Raw genomic sequence first — 20,775 nt, 5'->3', positions numbered from 1 at the left:
GTCAGGCACCATCGACCGCACCACCTAGGCGGGGCCAGGCCAGCAGGGTCCGGACTACGACCAAGAGTTGATCCTCGCCTGGCGCCAATTCCGTGTTCCAGAGGCTTCCACTAGACCACAATTCTCAGGGGCTCGCTCAGACAGCCTCCCTCCCTGACTTAACCTCTCCTCCCGCGCAGCGAGCCGTGGTTGCGCCTCCGCGCTTAGCATTCTGGGAGTTGTAGTATTATTGAAGCTCACTGACGCTCATAAGGCGTGTGTCGGGACTACGTTTCCCAGAGGGCAGCGGAACGGGCGAGGGAAGGCAAGGGGGAAGGGACAGTCGGTCGCAGACCGCGCTGGGTTGCCGCTGCCGCTGCCGCCATCGTGCCAGCCCCACGGGTGAGTGTTGGGGCCAGCTCGCCGGGGCGGGGGCTGGGCCGCAGGAGCCGCGTTCTAGGCCGCCGGGAGCTTCTGCTTCGAGGCCCTGGGAGGCCCCTCCCCTCTTCACACCCCCCCAGCGGCCCGAAGAGGCGCGGGGCCCGCACCATGTGTCGCGCGCGGCTCCGCCTCCCGCGGATTCTCTGCGGCCGCGGCCGGGGGAATGCTAAGAGCCTGACGGACGCCTGTCCGTGCAGTCCTGTGTCCTGGCTGTTGCGCCGGACTGCGTTGTGGCCATATCTTTTTTTCTGGTCCGGATGATCAGGATAGCTCTCAGGGCCCCACCCTGTGTGGCCTTCCCTGGCTTGCTCGAATCCTACAACCTCTGCAGGCAGGTTGGCGGGCCGACCCCAGACCCCACGTCCCACCACCGGCCGGCGAAGATCCGGGGATGGGCAACGTCACCCAGCTCGCTCCAGAGCCAGCATGGGTAAGGGTTGCCCGCCTGCCGCTGCTGGGGCTTGGGACCATTGCCCGGTTCCAAACCATAGCCCGGCTAGGATGTAGGTGAACGCTTCTCTGCCTGATTGCCTGCTGGGAGTGCACGAAACTTAACCTCTACCTCGGTGGAACCTGTGCTGCATTGTCCAGCATGGAGGACAGGGGAGGGAATCTGGGGCGGGAGGGGGATGCCTCGTGGGACTTTATCTCTAGTTAGTCTTAGAAAATCTGGACCTTGTGTCTTTGGAGAAGCAGCTCCCGGCTGGTAGGCCCAGCCTCCACACTTCTTTATCCATGACTAGGCTCCAGCTCTGGGGGTGGGTTGCCTGACTTTGTTATAATGGAGGAAGGATGCCAAAGAAGTGAAATTAGTTGTGTGAGTGTGAGCCACCAAGGGTTTTGTTAGTTTCTCAGGCACGGCCCAATTCTGTAATCCATCAGAACTCCTAGAGTCAGCATCGCTTAGCCTGAAGAAAGATGACTCCCGATGAGGTAGGATGTAGTAGGTGAGGAAGTGAACTACAAGCTGGAGGTCCTTGAGCCCAGAGCTGGACAAGAAAAGGTGGAAGGGACCTTGTGACTAGAACTCTGGTTTGGACAGTATTTGCCTCTTGAAGCTGGTTGCAGACCTGGAGCTGGAAGTCGCGGAATGTCTGGTTTCTCTTCACTTGTGCTGGCGCTGCCTGTGAGAACAGTCGAGAAGCTGGTTGGGCTTTGAGAAATTGCCTTAGTAATGGCATCCTAGATCATCACATTGAGTTCCTGGAGAAGAGGTGTATATAACCAGTTACTATTAGGCAGGCTTTGAAGGCACTTCTGTGTGAGCGGTGATGAAGGGGCTAGTGTAGGGAAGCTTCTAGGACGTGGCTGAAGGCAGCTCTTGTCAGTTTGAACTCTCCAGCCGGTTACAGCTTGTGTCACAGTTCTCATAAGGACTAAAAAGCGGGTCAGTCCTGCAGATCTGGCCTGTGCAAGCAGAGTGCCCGGCCTCTTAGAATGACTGCCTGGGCCAGAAGGCAGGAAGCCACTGTCTTCTGCCCACCTGCTCCTTGAATATTTCCCCAGATATTGTCTTTCTGGTGTTCACTTGAGAAATTTTCTCTGCCCTGTCATTCACCCTAGGCAGAGGCAAAGGCAGAGATTTATTTCCAGACTTTCTGGGAGTAGGTTCGTAGATTTCTTGTTTAATCTAATCGCTAGCACTGAAAACACTGGGTGTGGTGGGACAAGCTTGAAATCCCAGTTCACTAAGCTTGAAAAGGAAGGAGCACGAGGATCAGAAGTTATATCTTCCGCTACATAGGAAATTCAAGGCCAGCCTGGGATATATGAGACCCTGTCTCAAAGAAACAAAACAAACTAGCTTGTCTGAGTTTCAGATGGGCTAGGTTTATTATGGCTGTAGATCAGTTTGCGTATTCCAAACTTCTGGGTAGCTTGTGATGGGACCTCCTTTATTGTGTGTGTGTGTGTGTTTGTGTGTGTGTGTGTGTGTGTGTGTGTGCGCGCGCGCGCGCGCGCTAGGGATCAGACCCTAGACATTACAAATGCTAGGCTATGTGTACTCCAGCACCTTGAGGATCAAAAAGATACAGTTCTCCAAAACTAGCCAGAAATAGGAATTTGGGTCTCTCCGTATTCCTCAGAAGTTCCTAGAAAAGGTTTCCAGAAACTTCTTTCTAGAGTAAACCATTGTTAGGCATCCTGACCCTGAGACGCCCTTGATCTTTCTGGGCTTGGAAGGTCACTGAGGTCTGAGAGATAAAGGAGAACCCTGAGGTTCTTCAGAATCTCTCTGTGCCCTCTCCTGCTCTGTAGAAAATCATGGGACCTGACACAGGACAATTGAGTATAGCTGCACAAACAAGTGACAAGAAAACTTGTGTGTCTTAGCTAATAGAATTATTTCTTAATCTTTTTTTTTTTTTTCATTTAGAAATATACTTTGTGTTTGACTCTGCATGTGCCACAGCTGTGGGGTCAGTTCTTGTCACCATATCATTAGGTCGTTAGGCAGCACAATAGGGACTTCACCTCTTGGGCTATCTCAGGAGCCTCAGTATAGCTATGTAATTCAGAGTAGTTCTGAACTTGCTGTATAACCTAGGCTGGCCTTGAGTTACAATCGTCTCAGCCTCCAAAACTACTAGGATTATTGATGTACATCACCACAGTTGGCCTTTTAATATAAACTTTGGTCCATTTCTAGAATCCCACTTCTGTCTGAACCTTGTGTTCCTTATTCTGCTGTCTCTGCAGTTAGTGCACTGAGAAAATGATAAAAATACAGAATTCCCAAATTTTAGAATTAGGTGTCTTTTATCAAAAAGGTGGCAAATACCTGTAATTCTGGCACCTGTGATACTGAAGGCATGATCATGCATTTCAGACCAACCCGGAATTACAAGACCCCCTTCTCAGAAACATGAGGACAACAAAAAACCTTCTAAAAATCGGTTCTCAGCTGTGGGTCACAACCCATTGGGGGTTGACTGACCCTTTCACAGGGGTTGCTAATACCTTTGGGAAACCCAGATATTTACATTATGAATTATAACAGTAGCAAAATTGCAGTTACAAAGTAGCAATGAAAATGTATAACCTGAGGAATCTTTTTTTTTTAAATGGAGGCAATGCCAACGTCATTTTTTTTTTTTGATTTATTTATTATGTATACAACATTCTGCCTCCATGTATGCCCGCACGCCAGAGGAGGGCGCCAGATCTCATTACAGATGGTTGTGAGCCACCATGTGGTTGCTGGGAATTGAACTCAGGACCTCTGGAAGAGCAGCCAGTGCTCTTAACCACTGAGCCATCTCTCCAGCCCCCCTGAGGAATCTTATTAAAGTATCACAGCATTAGGAAGGTTGAGAAACCACTGTTTTAGTGTAAGAGATACCCAAGTGGGTAAGAATGCTTGCTGTGCAAGTTTGAGGACCTGAGTTGTTTTTGTTGTTGTTTCGGTTTTTTGGGGTTGTTTGTGTGTGTGTGTGTGTGTGCTTTTTTTTTTTTTTTTAATATTTATTTATATATTATGTATGCAATATTCTGTCCGTATGCCTGCAGGCCAGAAGAGGGCACCAGACCTCATTACAGATGGTTGTAAGCCACCGTGTGGTTGCTGGGAATTGAACTCAGGACCTTTAGAAGAGCAGGCAATGCTCTTAACCTCTGAGCCATCTCCAGCTGCCTGTCACACCCTTCTTAATCTCTCCAGCCTGTGGGTGTGCTTTTTCGAGACAGAGTTTCTCTGTAGCTTTGGAGCCTGTCCTGGAACTAGCTCTTGTAGCTGGCCTTGAGCTCACAGAGATTTGCCTGCCTCTGCCTCCCCAGGGCTGGGATTAAAGGCGTGCACTGCTGCAACCGGGCGAGAACCTGAGTTTAAGTCCCCAGCACCTACCCAAGCATTGTCAGAAGCTGACAGTTTTCTGTGGCTTGCTGACTGCCAGCCTAGCTCCAAGTTCAGTGAGACTGACCTGGGCTTCTTGTGATATTTAGGTACACACCTGCACAAGCGCATGCACACAAACACCATGCAAAAGAATGACTAATCTTTTTTTTTGGTTTTTCGAGACAGGGTTTCTCTGTGGCTTTGGAGCCTGTCGTGGAACTAGCTCTGTAGACCAGGCTGGTCTTGAACTCACAGAGATCCGCCTGCCTCTGCCTCCCGAGTGCTGGGATTAAAGGCATGCGCCACCACCGCCCGGCCCAAGAATGACTAATCTTAACACTCTGGAGCTTGAGGCAGGAGTGGGGGTTAAGAGTTTGAGGAGAAGCCTTGTCATGGTGGCTCATACCTTTACTTCCAGTACTTGAGAGGCATAGGCAAATGGATCTCTGAGTTTGTGGCCAGTCTGGTCTACAGAGTAAGTTCCAGGACAGCCAGAGCTACACAGAGAAACCCTGTCTCAAAAATCTAAAAAAAAAGAAAAGGAAATAAAAAGACAGTCTGGATTATATAATGAGGCCATATATCAAAAAAAAAAAAAAAACCCAAGATTCCCTTAGTAAGGTATTAGCATTTAGCTTGACACGATCAAGGTTTGTTTTGTTTTTCTCTGAATGTTCAGATCTTTTTCTGAAGACATTCTTTTGTCCTTTTTGAATGTCTGGCTCCGGGCTGAGGCTCCAGGGACACCCGCAAACACATCTAGTCCTGGTGCTAGAGAGAGAAGGTGATGGAGTAATGTTGGCGGTTTATGCTGAAGGCTTAGCTGGAGAGCTGGCACTCTAGTTCTTTATAGGATTAGAGTGCTGAAGAGCAAAGATTTAGTGGCACCACCTTTTCTCCCGCGTCTGGTAAAAACCAGAGGAGTCTGCAAGTTCCCAGGATGCCTGGGAATGTCACCTACATTGTCTGCCAGAAACATGGCATGTAACACCTCTTAATTGAGATCCCTCTTGAGCAGCTTGATTCAAGTGACGAATCCTTGGAATTCTGTCCTGTTCCTTCAGCTTCTACCTCTGGATTGGCTTGGATTATATCATAGCTCTGTGTGCCTTCACTGTCCTGTTTAGGTAGAGCTAGGGATCAATATGGGCTTGTGGTAGTCTCTGGCCAGCACTCTACCCACTAAACCACTTGTTCCTTAAGCGGAAACCAGAACATCTTTCTAGGATGAAAGATTAGAGGAGGTTTCCCCAATGAAGGATCACCAGAACTGGTCACAGGGATTTTGAGTATGGAGTCAAGAGATGGCCACTGCAGACTATATTTTAGTTTATTCTCACTGGGGCCTCCAGCGTGAGAATAGTCTCTTGGAGCCAAGGGAAGTAGAAAAGTATTTTCCAAGATGGACATTGAAAGTTAGGCAGAGGTCTACGGCCAACCACCCTGAACACACCCAGTCTCGTCTGATCTCAGAAGCTAAGCAGGGTCAGACCCGGTTAGTACTTGGGTGGGAATACTGGGTGCTATAGACTTAAAAGAAAAAAAAAAGTTAGGCAGAAGGGGGCTGGAGAGATGGCTCAGCAGTTAAGAGCACTAGCTGTTCTTCCAGAGGTCCTGAGTTCACATCCTAGCAACCACATGGTGGCTCACAATCTCTGGGGTTTGTTTTGTTTTGAGACAGGGTTTCTCTCTGTAACAGTTCTGGCTGTCCTGGAACTCACTGAAATCTATATGCCTCTATCTCCCAAGTGCTGGAAGTAAAGGCAACTCTTCCTTCCTTCCTTCCTTCCTTCCTTCCTTCCTTCCTTCCTTCCTTCCTTCCTTCCTTCCTTCCTTCCTTTTTTGTCTTTTCAAGACAGCGTGTCTCTAGCTGTCCTGGAACTGGCATCTTAGATAGAAGGTGTGGGTGAGTGGTGAGACATGGGTTACTGAGCCACTTAATGTTGAGCGGGATTGCCCAAAACTGACAACCCCAGAGAACAGCCAGCCCATACATTAATCTACTTCGTCAAAAAAAGTTATTGAGGACTTGGCCAGATACCGTGGAAATGGGTGATTAGGACTACTCTGGTCAGGAAGAGAGGCCACAATATAAACATGATGCACAGACAGGGTGATGAATGCTAAGAAGAGCAATACAGGAGATAAAATGAGTAAGCTGACTTTGGGACATGACGTGGCTGATGTACCGTGAACTCACAGCAGCAGCTATCTGCATAAGATTGGGTCCCTGACATTTCATGGGGCTCATAAGACTCCTACCCCTCCCTGAAGAGCTGCAAACAGCGAATAGTTAATGATTGCTGAGAGGGGGAGTTATTCGTGGTGTTGACTGTGGTTTGCCCTGCTCAAGAAAATAGCCCTCCTCACTCATGCTTATGCAAGTAACTTAAATGGAAAGAAGGTTTGGTGGGAGAAGGAAGGGGATTTGAGAAGACAGTGAGGGAGAATATGATCAAGTCATATCTCTATGAAATTGTGAAAGGATGAAGATGGGTATAGTCAGGGAAGGTATTAGTGAAGAGGTGACATTTGAATTGACACATGACAGGAAACCAGGTGTCTAGTTGCAAGAATGGTCCAGGTATAAGAAGCAGTGACAGAACTGGTGTGTTACAGCATCAAGCCTTGCTTAATTCGTTGGGCTCCTGGAAGTCTCATGAGGAGGAGTAGCTGCCTAATAGGTAAAGGTGTTTACTGCCAAGCCTGACAACCAGCCTTCGTTTCCTTGGACTCTAGTGTTGGAAAGAGAGAACCAAGTCCTGCAAGTTTTCCTCTGACCTCTACACGTTTTGGCTCAAACACACACACCCCTAAATGAATGCAATTAAAGAAGCAGTGACTACAAAGCTCTCGGGTGTGAATGGGCTCAGTCTGTACAGAAACTAGCAAAATGCCCAGCATGGTTGCTAAAGAGGGAAGGTGGGTGGCAAAGTCAAAATTAGACAGCCAGGAGGGCCAAGTGACCTAGGGCCTTGAAGAAAAAGTAGTAGTGAGGCTTTGCTCCAGATACCATGGACGTCATTGTGAGGCTGTAGAACGTGAGCTATATACTACAGATTTTTATATTATCATGAGACTAGAGAGGCAGGATTCCTTTTTAAATAGGTTTATATTTAATTTATTTGTATGAGTGTTTTGCCTGCATGTATATATGGGTACCTGCTGCTGGGAATTGAACCCATATCCTTTGAATAATTGCTCCTTTATTTATCTGTTTATTTTTGGTTTTTCGAGACAGGGTTTCTCTGTGGAGCCTATCCTGGAACTATCTCTGTAGTCCTGGCTAGTGGCCTCAAACTCTCAGAAATGAGCCTGCTTCTTCCTCCCGAGTGCTGGGACTAAAGGCCAGCGCCTGACCAACAAGTGCTCTTAACCACTGAGTCAACTCCAGCCCAAAGGCAAATTTTTATAAGTTTCTATTGCAAGCTCAGCACATTTAGTGTTCTCCACTGGACCTAAGTGATGAGTCTTCAGATATGAGATCATCTGTCTGTGGAATTAGTGATTTGTTTTGTTTTTTCAAGACAGGGTTTCTCTATGTAACAGCCCTAGCTGTCCTGAAACTTGTTCTGTAGACCAGGCTGGCTCCTGGTGATCCACCTGCCTCTGCATCCTGAGTGCTGAGATTAAAGGCATGTGCCACCGCCGCCTTGCCTTCTTTATCTTTCTTGTGTCCTATATCAGCCCCAGGTCCAGCTTGGCCACCATCTGTCCAACTCTCCTTTGTTGAAACAGTAGAAATTGGTTTGTGATTTTGGGGCGTGTGTGTGTGTGCTGCTGGGGGATCAGATCCTAGTCACATGAAGTGCTCTACAGCTGAACTACATCCCCAGCCTTTTATTTGAGTTTACATTTTTTTTGGAGGGACATGCCCTAATGCTTGCAGAAGTCAGAATAACTTGTAGATGTCTGTCCTCCACTTCTGCCATGTGGAAGGAACAAGTGTGGTAGGAAGTGCTTTTACCTACTGAACCATCTTGTCAGGCCTCTGACCCTTTTTATGTGGATGAGTATTTTACTTGCATTTACGTACATGCTTGTTGTCCCCAGAGAACAGAAGAGGGTTTTGGATCCTGTGGAAGTGGTGTTAGAGGTGGTGAACCATTGTGTGAGTGTTTGGACTGAACCCAGGACTTCTGTTAGGGCAGCAAGTACTCTTAACTGTTAAACTGTCTTTGGAGTCCCCTGGTAACTTTGAGGGGGGGGGGTGACATAAGACATCACTTTAGCCTAGACTTGTCTAGAACTCACGTAGTCTTCATCTCTAAGCCTCCTAAATGCTGAGCTTACAGGCATGAACTACTATATAAGTCCGAAGTCTGTCTTCAGCCCTTGGTGTAAAAATCTCCGAAAGAGGCCTGCTTTGCTCCTCAGAGATTGAGACTCAGAGTTCTAGGGCCTCATGCCTAGAGGCTACTGTTTCACAGATGAGATCTGTTCGTTTTTATCTCTAAGAGGACTCAGGTTGTCATTGGAAACCCGACTCTGGAGTCCACTAAACCTGGGCAGTTAAATTCCACTGCCTACTGGCTGCTGAGTTGATGACCTCACTGAATCTTGTTTTGTCCACTTCTGACATGTGTGTTGATGGACTGGGGTAGTGCATATAAGACATTTCTCTCTTTGCTTGATCTGTTTGTTTTTGAGAGAGGGATCAACCTTTGATGTGTTGGCCACAAAATTGTCTTGGAGACACTTGACTTTTAAAAATAAAGATAATTTTTTTTTTCTTTTGCCTATTGAGACCTTTTAGGTCAACACTTAACCTGGAGTCTATGGTTAGATGATGATTCTTCTTTTTCTTCTTCCTTTTTTTTTTTTTCTTCCTGAATCAGGGTTTCTCTGTTTAGCCCTGGCTGTCCTGGAACTCATTCTGTAGACTGGGCTGGCCTTGACTCAGAGATGCACCACCACTGCCCTGTTTTGATGGTTGGAATCTTGGGGGTCTGAACAACCTGAAATTATTCACAAGATTTGTCCATTTCTACCTTTGTGCATGCTTGGCAGAGTTACAGCTTTGTGATTCTCAGGGGATCTTTGTACTACCACATACCTAAGGGTCCAGAAAGACTGACCTTGAGGAGCTTGGCCTTAGTCTGTGGGCTAGTGGGCGCAGCCGGAGATGGTATGGTTCCCAGTGTCTCACAAGAGCCCTAGAATCCACAGGATGAGAATGTTAGTACTCGGGCATCTGTATGGCCTGCCCTTGGGGCTCTGGCAGCTGCAGCCACTAAGAGCTCCTGTGCAGATTCCCTAAGTCCCTTTTGTTTAAAGGGGCCTTGTCCACCTTTTCCTTCCCTCTTTCCCTCTCTCTCTTTCTCTCTCTCTCCCCCTCCCCCCTTTTCCCATTTCCTTTTAAAAAAAAAAAACCTCTGTGTGAGCCCTGTCATGTGGTGTTTCTCTGTCGTGCTGTTTTTAAAATTACAACATTGGTTCACTGTCAGAACCCTAAGGGCAGGCCATACGATGCTTGAATACTAACAAGGACAGTTGTCAATGTCATGTGAGACTGCATCTGAGTCTGGTTTTCAGACTTTTGCTTTCACAATAAGCACGTAAAGAACAAGCTCGGAGTTTTCTGGCTATTCTGAGGAAGCATGTAGCCCTGTCTGGACACCTCCCACGGGGGAGTTGTTGATGGGAGAGGGCCTCTACATTCTGCTTCTTTTTGCATTTGGAAATGCTATTTTAAAACTGAGTTGAAAATGTAGGTTTTGAGTAAAGTATTAAATGTGTGTGTGTGGTTTGCATGCCTCTGCATTCTGTACTGAGAAGGATGTGTGTGAGAGGATTGTGTGTGAAAGTGACCCAGTGACCCGGTGTGGTGGGCACACCCACCTGTAATCCCAGCGCGATGAGTTCAAGGCCAGCCTGGTCTACAAAACAGTTCCAGGACAGCCAGGACTGTTACACAAAGAAACCTGGTATTGAAACAAAACACACACACACACACAAACAGGGAAAGCCCACATTGGAGTAATAGGGCTTCAAGGCAGAGGAACAGAGCTGGGGTCAACATTGGTGTCTGGGAATGAGTTGATCAGTGACTTGGGGGAAATAATAAGAATTGACCAAGAAAGTGATTGTATCCTGGATAGGGATTCACCTTTGCAAAAATGCTGGTGAGCAAGCTCTGGACCTGGAGTGTGTGTGTGTGTGTGTGTGTGTGTGTGTGTGTGTGTGTCTGGTGCTAGATCCAGATAAGAGTGAATGGCTGGAAAGATAGGGGTGGGTATAGATGACCCCCAGCGGAGCTTGGAGAGTTTTATATATTTTTGTTTGTCTTACCCTTTTTGTTGTTGTTTTGTTTTTATTGTTTACTTTTGAGACTGGGTCTAATGTAACTCTGGGTGTCCTAGAACTTACTATGTAGACCAGTCTATTTCCAAACCCTGTCGATCTCTGCCTCCTGCACTGAAAGTAGAGATGTGCACTGCTTCTTGCTCTTTTTTTATGTATTTTATTTGTATGGGTATTTTTTCTGCATAAATATCTGCACCACATTCAAGCCTGCTGCCCTTGAGTTGCAGAGGTTGTGGGCCTTCGTGTGGCTTCTGGGAATTGAACCTAGGTCCTCTAGAAGAGCAGCCAACACTTAGTTACCCCCACCTTATTTGTTTGTTTGTTTATTTATTTATCTTGAGACTTACTCTGTAGCCTAGGCTAGTCTCACTGTTGTCACTGAGGTGATCTTGATTTTCCAACAATTTTTTCACCTCAGCATCCCGAAAACTTGGGTTTTAGGTGTATGTCACACCTAGCAGCTTGTCTTGTGTGGTTTTGGTTTTTTGTTTTTGTATGCCTGTGTGACCAGAAGAGGGTATCATCAGATCATTTGGAGGTGGAGTTAGAAGCAGCTGTGAGCTGAACTCTGGTCCTCTGAAAGACTGGGAAGCACTAGTGACCTGAGGCGCTCCAGTCCCTCTTTGTTATTTTTGTTTTAGTTTGGTTGGTTGAGACAAGGTCTCACTATGTAGCTCTGGCTGGCCTTTAAGTCACTGACCAGACCGTGCTGGCCTCGAACTCAGCCAAGATCCTCCTGCCTCTACCTTCAGGTGCTAGAATTAAAGGCCTGCACAACACCACACCCAGATCCTATTGTTTTTTTAATAAGTCTCAAATAAGTTTTCACTGTGCAATCTGGTGGCCTACTGTGCCTACCAAGTGCTGGAATTACAGGTGTGCTCCAGGTACTTGGCTGCTTGTTTTAAGATGTGTCTTGCTATGTAGCTCTGGCCTGCCTGTAACTCATTATTCTCTCCTTTAAAACTGCCTGAGTGCTGGGGCTGGAGAGATGCACTGCCATACTGGGTTTAGGATTCGGCTTTAACCCAAAGGCAGCAGTGTTGAAGGAAACTTGTTCAGTCGTACAAAACCACGTCAGCCCTGATATCTGAATGAGCTTTAGACAAGCCCTTCTAAATTGTTCAACCTCACCTAAGTTTACTCTCTGTAAAGCAAGATGGCAGTGGGTGGAACATCACATGTCATGTTTGGGTACGTGGAAATAAATGTATGAAGGTCGAGCAGGCTTAGAGTAAGGTTGGTGTTGGCTCCTGGAGCTGCTTTTGGTATCCTTCAACAAAGATCTTTATGCAGTCTTTTGGGGATTTTCTTTTTGTTGTTTTACTTTTGAAACAAGGTCTCAAACCCAGGCTGAACTCGAACTCCCTGTGTACCCAAGGGATGGACACCTTGAGATTTTGACCCTTCTGCCTCTACCCTGTCTCAAAACAAGCAAAAACAAAACAAAATCCTACCTAACTGGATATGGTAGTAAGTCTTTAATCCTAGCACTAAGGAGGAAATGTCAGATGGATAACAGTCCAGCCTGGTCGACGAAGCAAGTTCTGGGCCAGCCAGTCTGGGCTGCATAGTGAGATTCTCTCCAATGAGAGAGTCATAGGATAAATAGAACAGTACTACTGAAAGAAAAAACACCCTCCTTCTTATGCCAGCCTTACCATGTGCCAGCACTTTGTTTGGTTCTGGATTGATTTCCAGCCTTACTTAATCTTGCTTCCATCTCTGACTTCGTAGTTTCCTACCCCGGTCTGTTTTGGTGGTGCTTTCTTCGGCTTGGTATGTTCTTTTTAGTACCTCCCCTGAGAACTGCCCAGCCTTGGTGTGATCTGAGGGCAGAAGGAAGAGTGACCCTCATTATTTCTGCAGCTTTTTTCGAGAGCTCTTGGGAATTGGGCAGAGTCTTTTTCTTGGGGTTTTTTTGGCATTGGACCATGTTGAGTGAATACTAAGGTAGAAGAGGCAGAGATGTGAGGGCAGGAAAATGTGGAAATTTGGAGACATGACCAAGATTGCATGTGAAACTAGTAGTAGGTCCTGTGCTTCCATTTATTGATTTGTTTCTTGGCACAAATGTGAACTGGGACACACCTAATGTTCCTGTGTACAGGCGTGGCGCAGTCCAGGCTTTCTCCTATGACTTGTTTTAGACTTTCCTGGACATTTCTTAGTCATCTGAGCATAGAGTTTCTATTTTTAGTTGCAACTACCTCCTAGGGAACTTAAAATAAAACTGGCTTCATTTCCTGGCCTTTCATTGGCTAGAGGATCCGTCATAAGCTAGAGGATTGTATTTATTTCTATTTCTCTACTCTGTTCCTTCCTGCTAGCTCCTCTGGCCTTGGCTGAGGTCATAGTGACGGTAGTAACTTAGTATTTACCGTGTCAAACAATCACTTTACTAAATCTGATTGGCAAAGAAGCTACATAGCCACCAGTATGCCCAGGGTTAACATCTTAGTTTTGCAGAGGAGGCTGTGGAAGCCCTAGAAGCAGTGACTTGGATTAGTTCCTACCGCAGCTAATGGTTTTCTGCTGGGCTGAAGTTATCTTCGTACTGTTTTGTCTGAAACATATTATCAGGATAGAGGGTGTGCTTCTCTGCAGCCAGATCCATGCAGAGCAAACAATACCTGGGTGTGTAGGGCCCATAGGAAGTGCAGGCTGCCTTTTTCTTGGAGGGCTTGCTTTGACAAACCCCTGGGATACATCGGTATCCCTGGGATCATGGCCTCTAGCTGATGGGGTTTCCCCTTCAGGAAGAGGACAGTTGGTGAGACGGGCTGATGTGCAGAGGTGCTGCTTCCCATTCACAGCCTCCATCTAGTTCCTCTCTCTTCCTTCTGCCAGTTCTGGAGTGAGAGGAGGATGTCATTGTCACCAAAGCAGAATCACCTGCCTCAGAGTTGTTAGGTGGCTGGCTCCTTAGGACTTCCTGTGGTCAGGAGTCCGGTCTTTAGAAGCTATGTGTGTCGGTCGTTCCCCTTCAACCCTCCCACGTCCCATTGCCAGCACATCCCTGAGACAGTGTTGGAAGCTTGAAGGCTAAAAGAGAAACATTCTACACAGATACATCAGTAGTTTCTGGTCTGATCAGTGGGTAGAATGACAGTAACTGGCCTAAGAGGATATTGAGAGGATTAAAAGAAAATATGGAGCTGGGACCAGTGTTTAGTTCCTTCTCCCTTACTGGGCATTATAGGGCTGTTTTGGTATTCCTTTGCCCCAGTTACATGCTCAGCACCCATCTCGTATAACTGGCATCTCTCTATCGTCAACCTGGAGCTCCTTAGAAGATGGGCTAAACGTGGTTTCTACCACTGGTTGGGGTTCGTAAGGTCTATGAGATCCCCAGGGCTTTGTCATATACCCTAAAAGAACAGGTATCAACAGAGGGTTTACCTGCATGAGGAGATTAGGAAGACAAAGGTCAGTGGCTGGCTACTTCATGCTTCTGTGATGCTAACTCTTCTGCCTTTCTTTGTCTTGCTGCTCTTTGCAGGTCTTGGTGAGGTGGGTGACTCTCCAGGATGGGAGACAAGCCAATTTGGGAGCAGATTGGATCCAGCTTTATTCAGCATTACTACCAGTTATTTGATAACGACAGAACCCAGCTAGGCGCAATTTACGTAAGTCTCCAACATGAGAGCCAGAATAGGACCCTAAGAAATTAATTTTTGAATATCAGAGTGGGGATTGCCATTCCATGTAGTTGGCACCTCATCAGGGCACATAGTCCTAGAGTACCTCTCTTCCAGAGGAAGTAGCAGCAGTCAGAGACTAGGACTCATTTTCCTCTGGAGGCAGCAGCCATGAGCATTTGCAATGCAAAGCTGGCTTCTGGAGGTCATTTGAGACCAGAACACCTGAGTGCTCATGGGGATCAAGTAGTTAACCCAAGGAATCTTCTAGGCAGGTGGATTACTTGATGGGTTTTTTGAGACAGTTTCTCTGTGTAGTTCTGGCTGTCTTAGAACTAGCTCTGTAGGCCAGGCTGGCGTGCACCACCACCACTGCCCAGCACTTGATGTTTTAAGAGCAGTAATGCTGGGGCTGGAGAGATGGCTCAGAGGTTAAGAGCACTGGCTGCTCTTTCAAAGGTCCTGAGTTCGATTCTCGGCAACCACATGGTGACTCACAACCATCTGTAATGAGATCTGGTGCCCTCTTCTGACAGAATACTGTATACATAATAAATAAATAAATAAATCTTTAAAAAAAAAGAATAGTAATGCTGGACAGTGCCTCCTAGCGCCTGGAAGGCAGAGACAGAGACAGGTGGCAAGAGGATCTCTGAGTTCTAGGCCAGCCTGGTCTACAGAGAGAATTTTAAGACAGTCAGAATTACACAGGTAAACCTTGTCTATAAAAAACAAAACAAAAAGATTATCAAAATGTCTTTATTAACACACACACACACATTCCCCAACTTTGTAAACCAGTCTTACTGTGTAGTAGCCCTGGCTGGCTAGATCCTTCTGACTGTCTCCCAAGTGCTGGGATTAAAGGGACATGCTACCATGCGCAACCAGTGACAGATAACTTTAGTCTTAAAACATGAGAGGTTGTGACAGGATGACGGAGTATTTGAGGTTAGCCAAAGCTACATAGTGAGGTATCACACTGGGGATGGCTGACAGTAGGAAGAGGTGGGAAATTCCGCTACTTCCAACTGTGACAGGCAAGTTTAAAGTTGCTTATTTTTGTGAGTTTTAGTTCCTCACTCTTCAGAAGGGAAACATTTGAGTGATTATCAAATTTGCTTTATTTTACAATGACTGTAAATAGAAGGCTGAAGCAGAGGAATCCGGGTCTGAGGCCAGCCTGAGCAAAACAGTGAGATCCCTATGTCCAAAGGAAGAGAGGATGAGGGGAACTGACTGGGAGAGCAGTGGTAGAGCTCCTGCCTTCCATGCACGGGGACCTGGGCTCAATCCCTCTAATTCATAAAGACAATTTATGTCATCTGTTATGAATTTGGTCTCTCAAATGCTAAGATGTCTTTTTTCTAAAATTTCTGAATGAAATCTGATACTGTGGAAGAGAAACTAATAACCCCTGACAGCCCAACCAGGCTCGAAGGCTCCTCCTGTCATTGTTATCCTGAGGAGACACATCAGCTGGTGCTCTCTCGCTTTCTTTCTCTCACTCCCTCCCCCTCCCCCCCCGACAGTTTCTCTGTAGCTTTGGAGACTGTCCTGGAACTCCTCCATAGACCAGGCTCTACTCAAGTTCACAGAGAGCAGACGGATCTTTTGAGTTTGAGGTCAGCTAGGGCTACAAAGTGAGACTCTGCCTCAAAAAATAATGAAATAAAAAAGAATTAAAGTATTTCTTTGTTTTTTTGAGACAGGGTTTCTCGGTAGCCCTGGCTGTCCTGGAACTCGCTTTGTAGACCAGGCTGGCCTTGAAGTCAGAGAACCACCGCCCTGCAGAAATAAAGAACTTCTAATTTAGAAATTATTACTAGTATAAATTTGGGATTCACCCTTAATTTTTCTCTTGTTTCCAGACAAGTAAACAGGTATAGACTCATTTCCCCAAGCAAAACCCCTTTGAGAACGTTTTTCTTTATTGTTTCTTTTTTTTTTTTTTTTTTGGATTTTTCGAGACAGGGTTTCTCCGTAGCTTTTGGTTCCTGTCCTGGAACTAGCTCTTGTAGACCAGGCTGGCCTCGAACTCACAGAGATCCGCCTGCCTCTGCCTCTGCTGGGATTAAAGGCGTGCGCCACCACCTCCCGGCTTTCTTGTTTCTTTTAAGGCCTTAGAGTGCTGAGGCCCTGACTTTCTATTTTCTATGTACTTTTCAGATTGATGCATCATGCCTTACGTGGGAAGGACAGCAGTTCCAGGGGAAAGCTGCCATTGTGGAGAAGTTGTCTGTAAGTAAAGCCCAGAACTGGGAAACAGGTAGTTTATCTCATGCCCTTCTAACCTCAGCCTGCCTCCCATTCTTTGTCTTGCAGAGCCTTCCGTTCCAGAAAATCCAGCATAGTATCACGGCGCAGGACCATCAGCCTACACCAGATAGCTGTATCATCAGCATGGTTGTAGGCCAGCTCAAGGTAGTAGTGCCACTGTGTTTGAGAGTAGTCGTGGGTAGGCAAAGCAGGGCCCTGGGCTACTGCCTTCCCTGTGGATATCAGGATGTGGTGTGTTTGAGGGACATCCAGAGTAACTGGATGTCAAAACAAAAGCCAAAGTAATTGCCTAGGTGTGCCTTTTTCTTTTCTTCTGTGGCCTTTTGAGATAGGATTTTGATGTGGGATTCTGTATGCTGTGGATACCATTGATAAATAAGGAAATTGCCTTGGCCTTTTGATAGGGCAGAACTTAGGTAGGCGGGGAAAACTAAACTGAATGCTGCCAGAAAGGAGACAGAGTCAGAGAGAAGCACATAGCCTGCTGGAGATAGACGCTGAGAGCTTTTCCTGGTAAGCCACAGACATGTGGCAATGCACAGATTACTAGAAATAAGTTAAATTAATATGTAAGAGTTAGCAGGTAAGAAGCTAGAGCTAATGGGCCAAGCAGTGACTTAATTAATACAGTTTCTGTGTCGTTATTTCGGTCTGAGCAGTCGGGCCAACAAGTGGCCTCTAACAACAGGGTTTCTAGTGAGCCTAGCCTTTTAATGGCTTAGCCATCTCTCCAGCCCGAGATAGGGTTTCTTTGAGTGGCTTGACTGTCCTAGAACTAACTCAGTCTGGCTTCAAACTCAGAGATCCCACCAGCTCATAGTTCTGCTTTAGCCTCCCCAGAGCCAGTGTTACAGGTGTGAGCCATCACATGAAGAAGTCATGTTTTTCTTACTCCCACATTCCACCCCTCCCCACCTGAACGCTTTCCCTTATTTTTTAGTGAATAAAAAATATTTTTTGAGATGGTCTCATGTCACCCGAGGTGATCTCATTTTCTCTGTGTAGCTAGGATCATCTTGAACTCTAATCCTCCTGCCTCTACTCCTCAAGAGCTCCAATTACAAGTGTGTGCCAATCCATATAGCTTTATTTATTTATTTTGAGTCAGAGTCTCACCATATTTCAGCCTTATCTCAACATTTTGATCCTAGAATGCTGGGATTACATGCATGAGTCACCAGATATTTTGGGGTTTTTTGTTTGATTTTGGAACTAGCTCTTGTAGACCAAGTTGGCCTCAAACTCAAAGTGATCCACCTGTCTCCGCCTCCCGAGTGCTGGGTTTAAAGGCATGTCCCACCACTGCCTGGCAACATTTTTTTTTTAAGATTTGTTTATTTATTATGTATTCAGTGTTCTGTCTGCATGTATGCCTACAGACCAGAAGAGAGCACCAGATCTCGTTATACAGATGGTTGTGAGCCACCATGTGGTTGCTGGGAATTGAACTCAGGACATCTGAAAGAACAGTCAGTGCTCTTAACCTCTGAGCCATCTCTCCAGCCCCCTCCTTTTCCCCTCTTAAGTCCTTATCCTTATCGACATCCTTACTGTCATCCTCGTAGTCAGATAGTATTTTCAAAGGCAGGACAAATTGGCTGACCCCTTGGCCAGATCTCAGCTTTCTGGGAATACGTTGTGGTAGGTCTCTGTGTATGCCCACATTTCCCCTCGACTTCCTGCATCCAGTATGGGTGTGGAAGGGGAGGTTTTGGGTCCAGTATGTATGTGGAAAGAGTGTCCTGAGCCTCTGTATTGGACCTAGAGGGAATACCTACAAGTCTGGCCTTACTCTTCTGCCAGTTTCTTTTGCCTTTTCTTAGTGCCCTGCCCAGAACCAGCAAGCCAATAGGCCCTTAGAGTTGAGGAGGTATTTCCAAGGAGCCCATTGTCCCCGTCGTAGACTGAGGTCATAATTCTTCCTGGTGTTTCTGTCCAACCTGGAGCTTCAAGTGACTAATTTGCCTCCTTGTTGGCTGTGGTTCTTAGAAAACAAAATGATGCTGAGAACCGCCTGTTGACTAGGCTTTTTCCTCATTTTCTGAGTTCTGGTTAGAGGTTTGGGGCCTGCATTAGTACTGTTGCAGTACAATGCTGGTCATTTCCCCATCTTACCCCACCCCTTATAAAATTGTGACCCTAAAGTGAAATTTGTGTGTGTGTGTGTTATTTTACTTATTTGGGTTTTGAGGGGGCTTATTTGTTTGATTCTTTGTTTTGCACTGGCAGACATGTCTGTCTCACCATGCCCACTGTGAACCCAGTTTTGAACCTTAAATCATTTTACCAGACAATTAGTTTTAGCAGTAATTTCTTCTGATTGGACTAACTGGCTTTATTGACTAAGATTGCTTATGGTTTTTTGATACTATAAATTAAATAGTAAGTGCTACAAGATTCTTTAATTTTTTAAAAAAAAAAATTTTATAACATCTACCCAGAGACAGTGTTGAGTACAGAGACAGGCAGGTCCTCTGCTCTGAGCAGTGCACGTTCACACGTACCTATGCTGTACTGGAATTCAGGTTTAAGACAGTAAGTGCCTAGCTGTGCGGTGGTGGAGCAGGCCTTTAATACCAGCATTAATGAGGCAGAGGCAGGTGGATCTTTGTGAGATTGAGTTCCAGGACTGCCAGAGCTACACAGAGAAACCATCTCAAAAAAAAAAAGACAGTAAGTGCCTAAAGTCTGTGTTAAATACCTTGTTCTACCACTGAACGTCCTTCCTGCTCCTTGGCCCTATTACCAAATCCTTTCTTTTCTCATCCATACAGGCCGATGAAGATCCCATCATGGGTTTCCACCAGATGTTTCTATTAAAGAACATCAACGACGCTTGGGTTTGCACCAATGACATGTTCAGGCTTGCCCTGCACAACTTTGGCTGACCTCCTGGCCAGACACTCACGCTGTTTCCTCCTCCCTCCTCTTCCCAATACTATCTCCCTCCTCCAGATGCTTCAAATATCATACACAAATGAGCAGGGCCGAGGTGGGAGTGGGTGCAGTGCGCTTCTGTCACCACGGTGTTGTGCATGATGTTTGGATGCTAGACTAGTTGCATCTGACAGGAGACGTTTGTGTTGTACCAGCGCATGCCTTGGAAAGACTTAAGTAATGCAAAAGATTGTCGGTTTTTGTTTTATTTCATTTTTTAATCTACTGACAAGTTGCTCTAGTAACCCAAAGAAGTGAAGGAGAAAGCAGCTGCCTCACCACCCAGATATTGATTTGTTCAGATGTTTCAATGCCTCATGATACAATAAAACCACAAAAGTTTTCTTAACAGTTTAAATTGTTTTAATTAGTTAAATAGTTGCCTGGGCATCAACAGTTCTGGCCACTTGTTCCTCATGCCGCCCTCCCATCTCTGCCTACCGCAACAGTACCTGCTGCCAGGAGCAAATTGACTGAAGTTAGCAGTCCCAACTAAATTTCTCTCAAGCCTGCTAGGGCTGAGTTCTCCTCAGCCCACTTGGGCTTTGGAAAGCAGGAAGAGCTGGAAACAGGTCTGACCTGAAGCTTGTCGTGTACTGAAGGCTCTTCAGTCGGTTCTGTCTGACATCTCCTGTGGCCTCTGCTCTGAGTAGGTGGTTCGGGTCTAGTAGCAGGGTAGGTGATTCTCCTTGAGCAGCAGAAAGGCCTTGATAAATACGGTTTTCCATGTTTAGACTCTCTGGGTGGAAGTCCCAGGAGGAGGGACCCGCTCTATCCCCAAAACAGAATCAGATTCAGAGTGCCCACATTCCCCATGCAAAACAAGAGATGCTGTTCTGCCTGCTTGGGATATTAGGCAGTCCCCACTGAATTGGAGTATAAATTCCACATTATGGAAAAAATCAGTATAAAAGAGTCATGCTCTAGTTCTGCAGGGCGTTTACACACCGTCTCCTTACCTTCCACACACCTGAGCTCTTCAAATCCCAGGGAGTCCTAACAGGGCAGTTTCTGCCCTGCTCCTTTGTTTGGGCACAGGTCTTGCCTAGTATAAAGCTGGTATCAAGAAAGCAACTGCTGGCTAGAGCCAAGCCTAGGATTGGTTGGGCACACCTGAAAACTTCCCCTTCTTCCCCCACTCCCATCCTGCACTGGGGGGTGGGGAGTAAATTTCCTTATACGCCACAGGTTGCCTGGTCACACCAGCATAGTCCTGGACTGCTGTGTCCATAGTCCTGCACACAGGAGGTATCAGTGGGACTGATCTCTAAGCTGCTGTGTATTGGGGGACGTAGGAGTGGGGAAGAGGTAGGTACCCGCTGCCTCTTAATCCACCCTGTATATAAAATCTGCAAT

At 46.4% G+C, this 20,775-nt stretch overlaps 1 protein-coding gene across 2 annotated transcripts; it reads left to right on the top strand.

Annotated features, from left to right (window-relative positions):
* The first annotated feature begins 229 nt into the window (after positions 1 to 229).
* Positions 230 to 19,777, top strand: Nutf2 (nuclear transport factor 2). Of its 2 annotated transcripts, none has more exons than XM_050144299.1 (5): positions 230 to 381; positions 14,064 to 14,190; positions 16,372 to 16,443; positions 16,528 to 16,626; positions 19,257 to 19,777. In XM_050144299.1, the coding sequence occupies exons 2-5, from the start codon at positions 14,092 to 14,094 to the stop codon at positions 19,368 to 19,370; spliced, it is 384 nt and encodes a 127-aa protein (XP_050000256.1). In that variant the 5' UTR covers positions 230 to 381; positions 14,064 to 14,091; the 3' UTR covers positions 19,371 to 19,777. The 2 variants fall into 2 exon arrangements, with proteins under 2 accessions (XP_050000256.1, XP_050000258.1); XM_050144301.1 differs by lacking the exon at positions 230 to 381 and adding an exon at positions 585 to 850.
* The last annotated feature ends 998 nt before the right edge of the window (positions 19,778 to 20,775 follow it).

Source organism: Alexandromys fortis, unplaced genomic scaffold (genome assembly GCF_014885135.2).
Source record: "Alexandromys fortis isolate MF-2015 unplaced genomic scaffold, M_Fortis_MF-2015_v1.1 scaffold_1, whole genome shotgun sequence".
NCBI lineage: Eukaryota > Metazoa > Chordata > Mammalia > Rodentia > Cricetidae > Alexandromys > Alexandromys fortis.
Note: the sequence above shows the minus strand (reverse complement) of the source record. Positions and strands in the feature narration are given on the sequence as shown.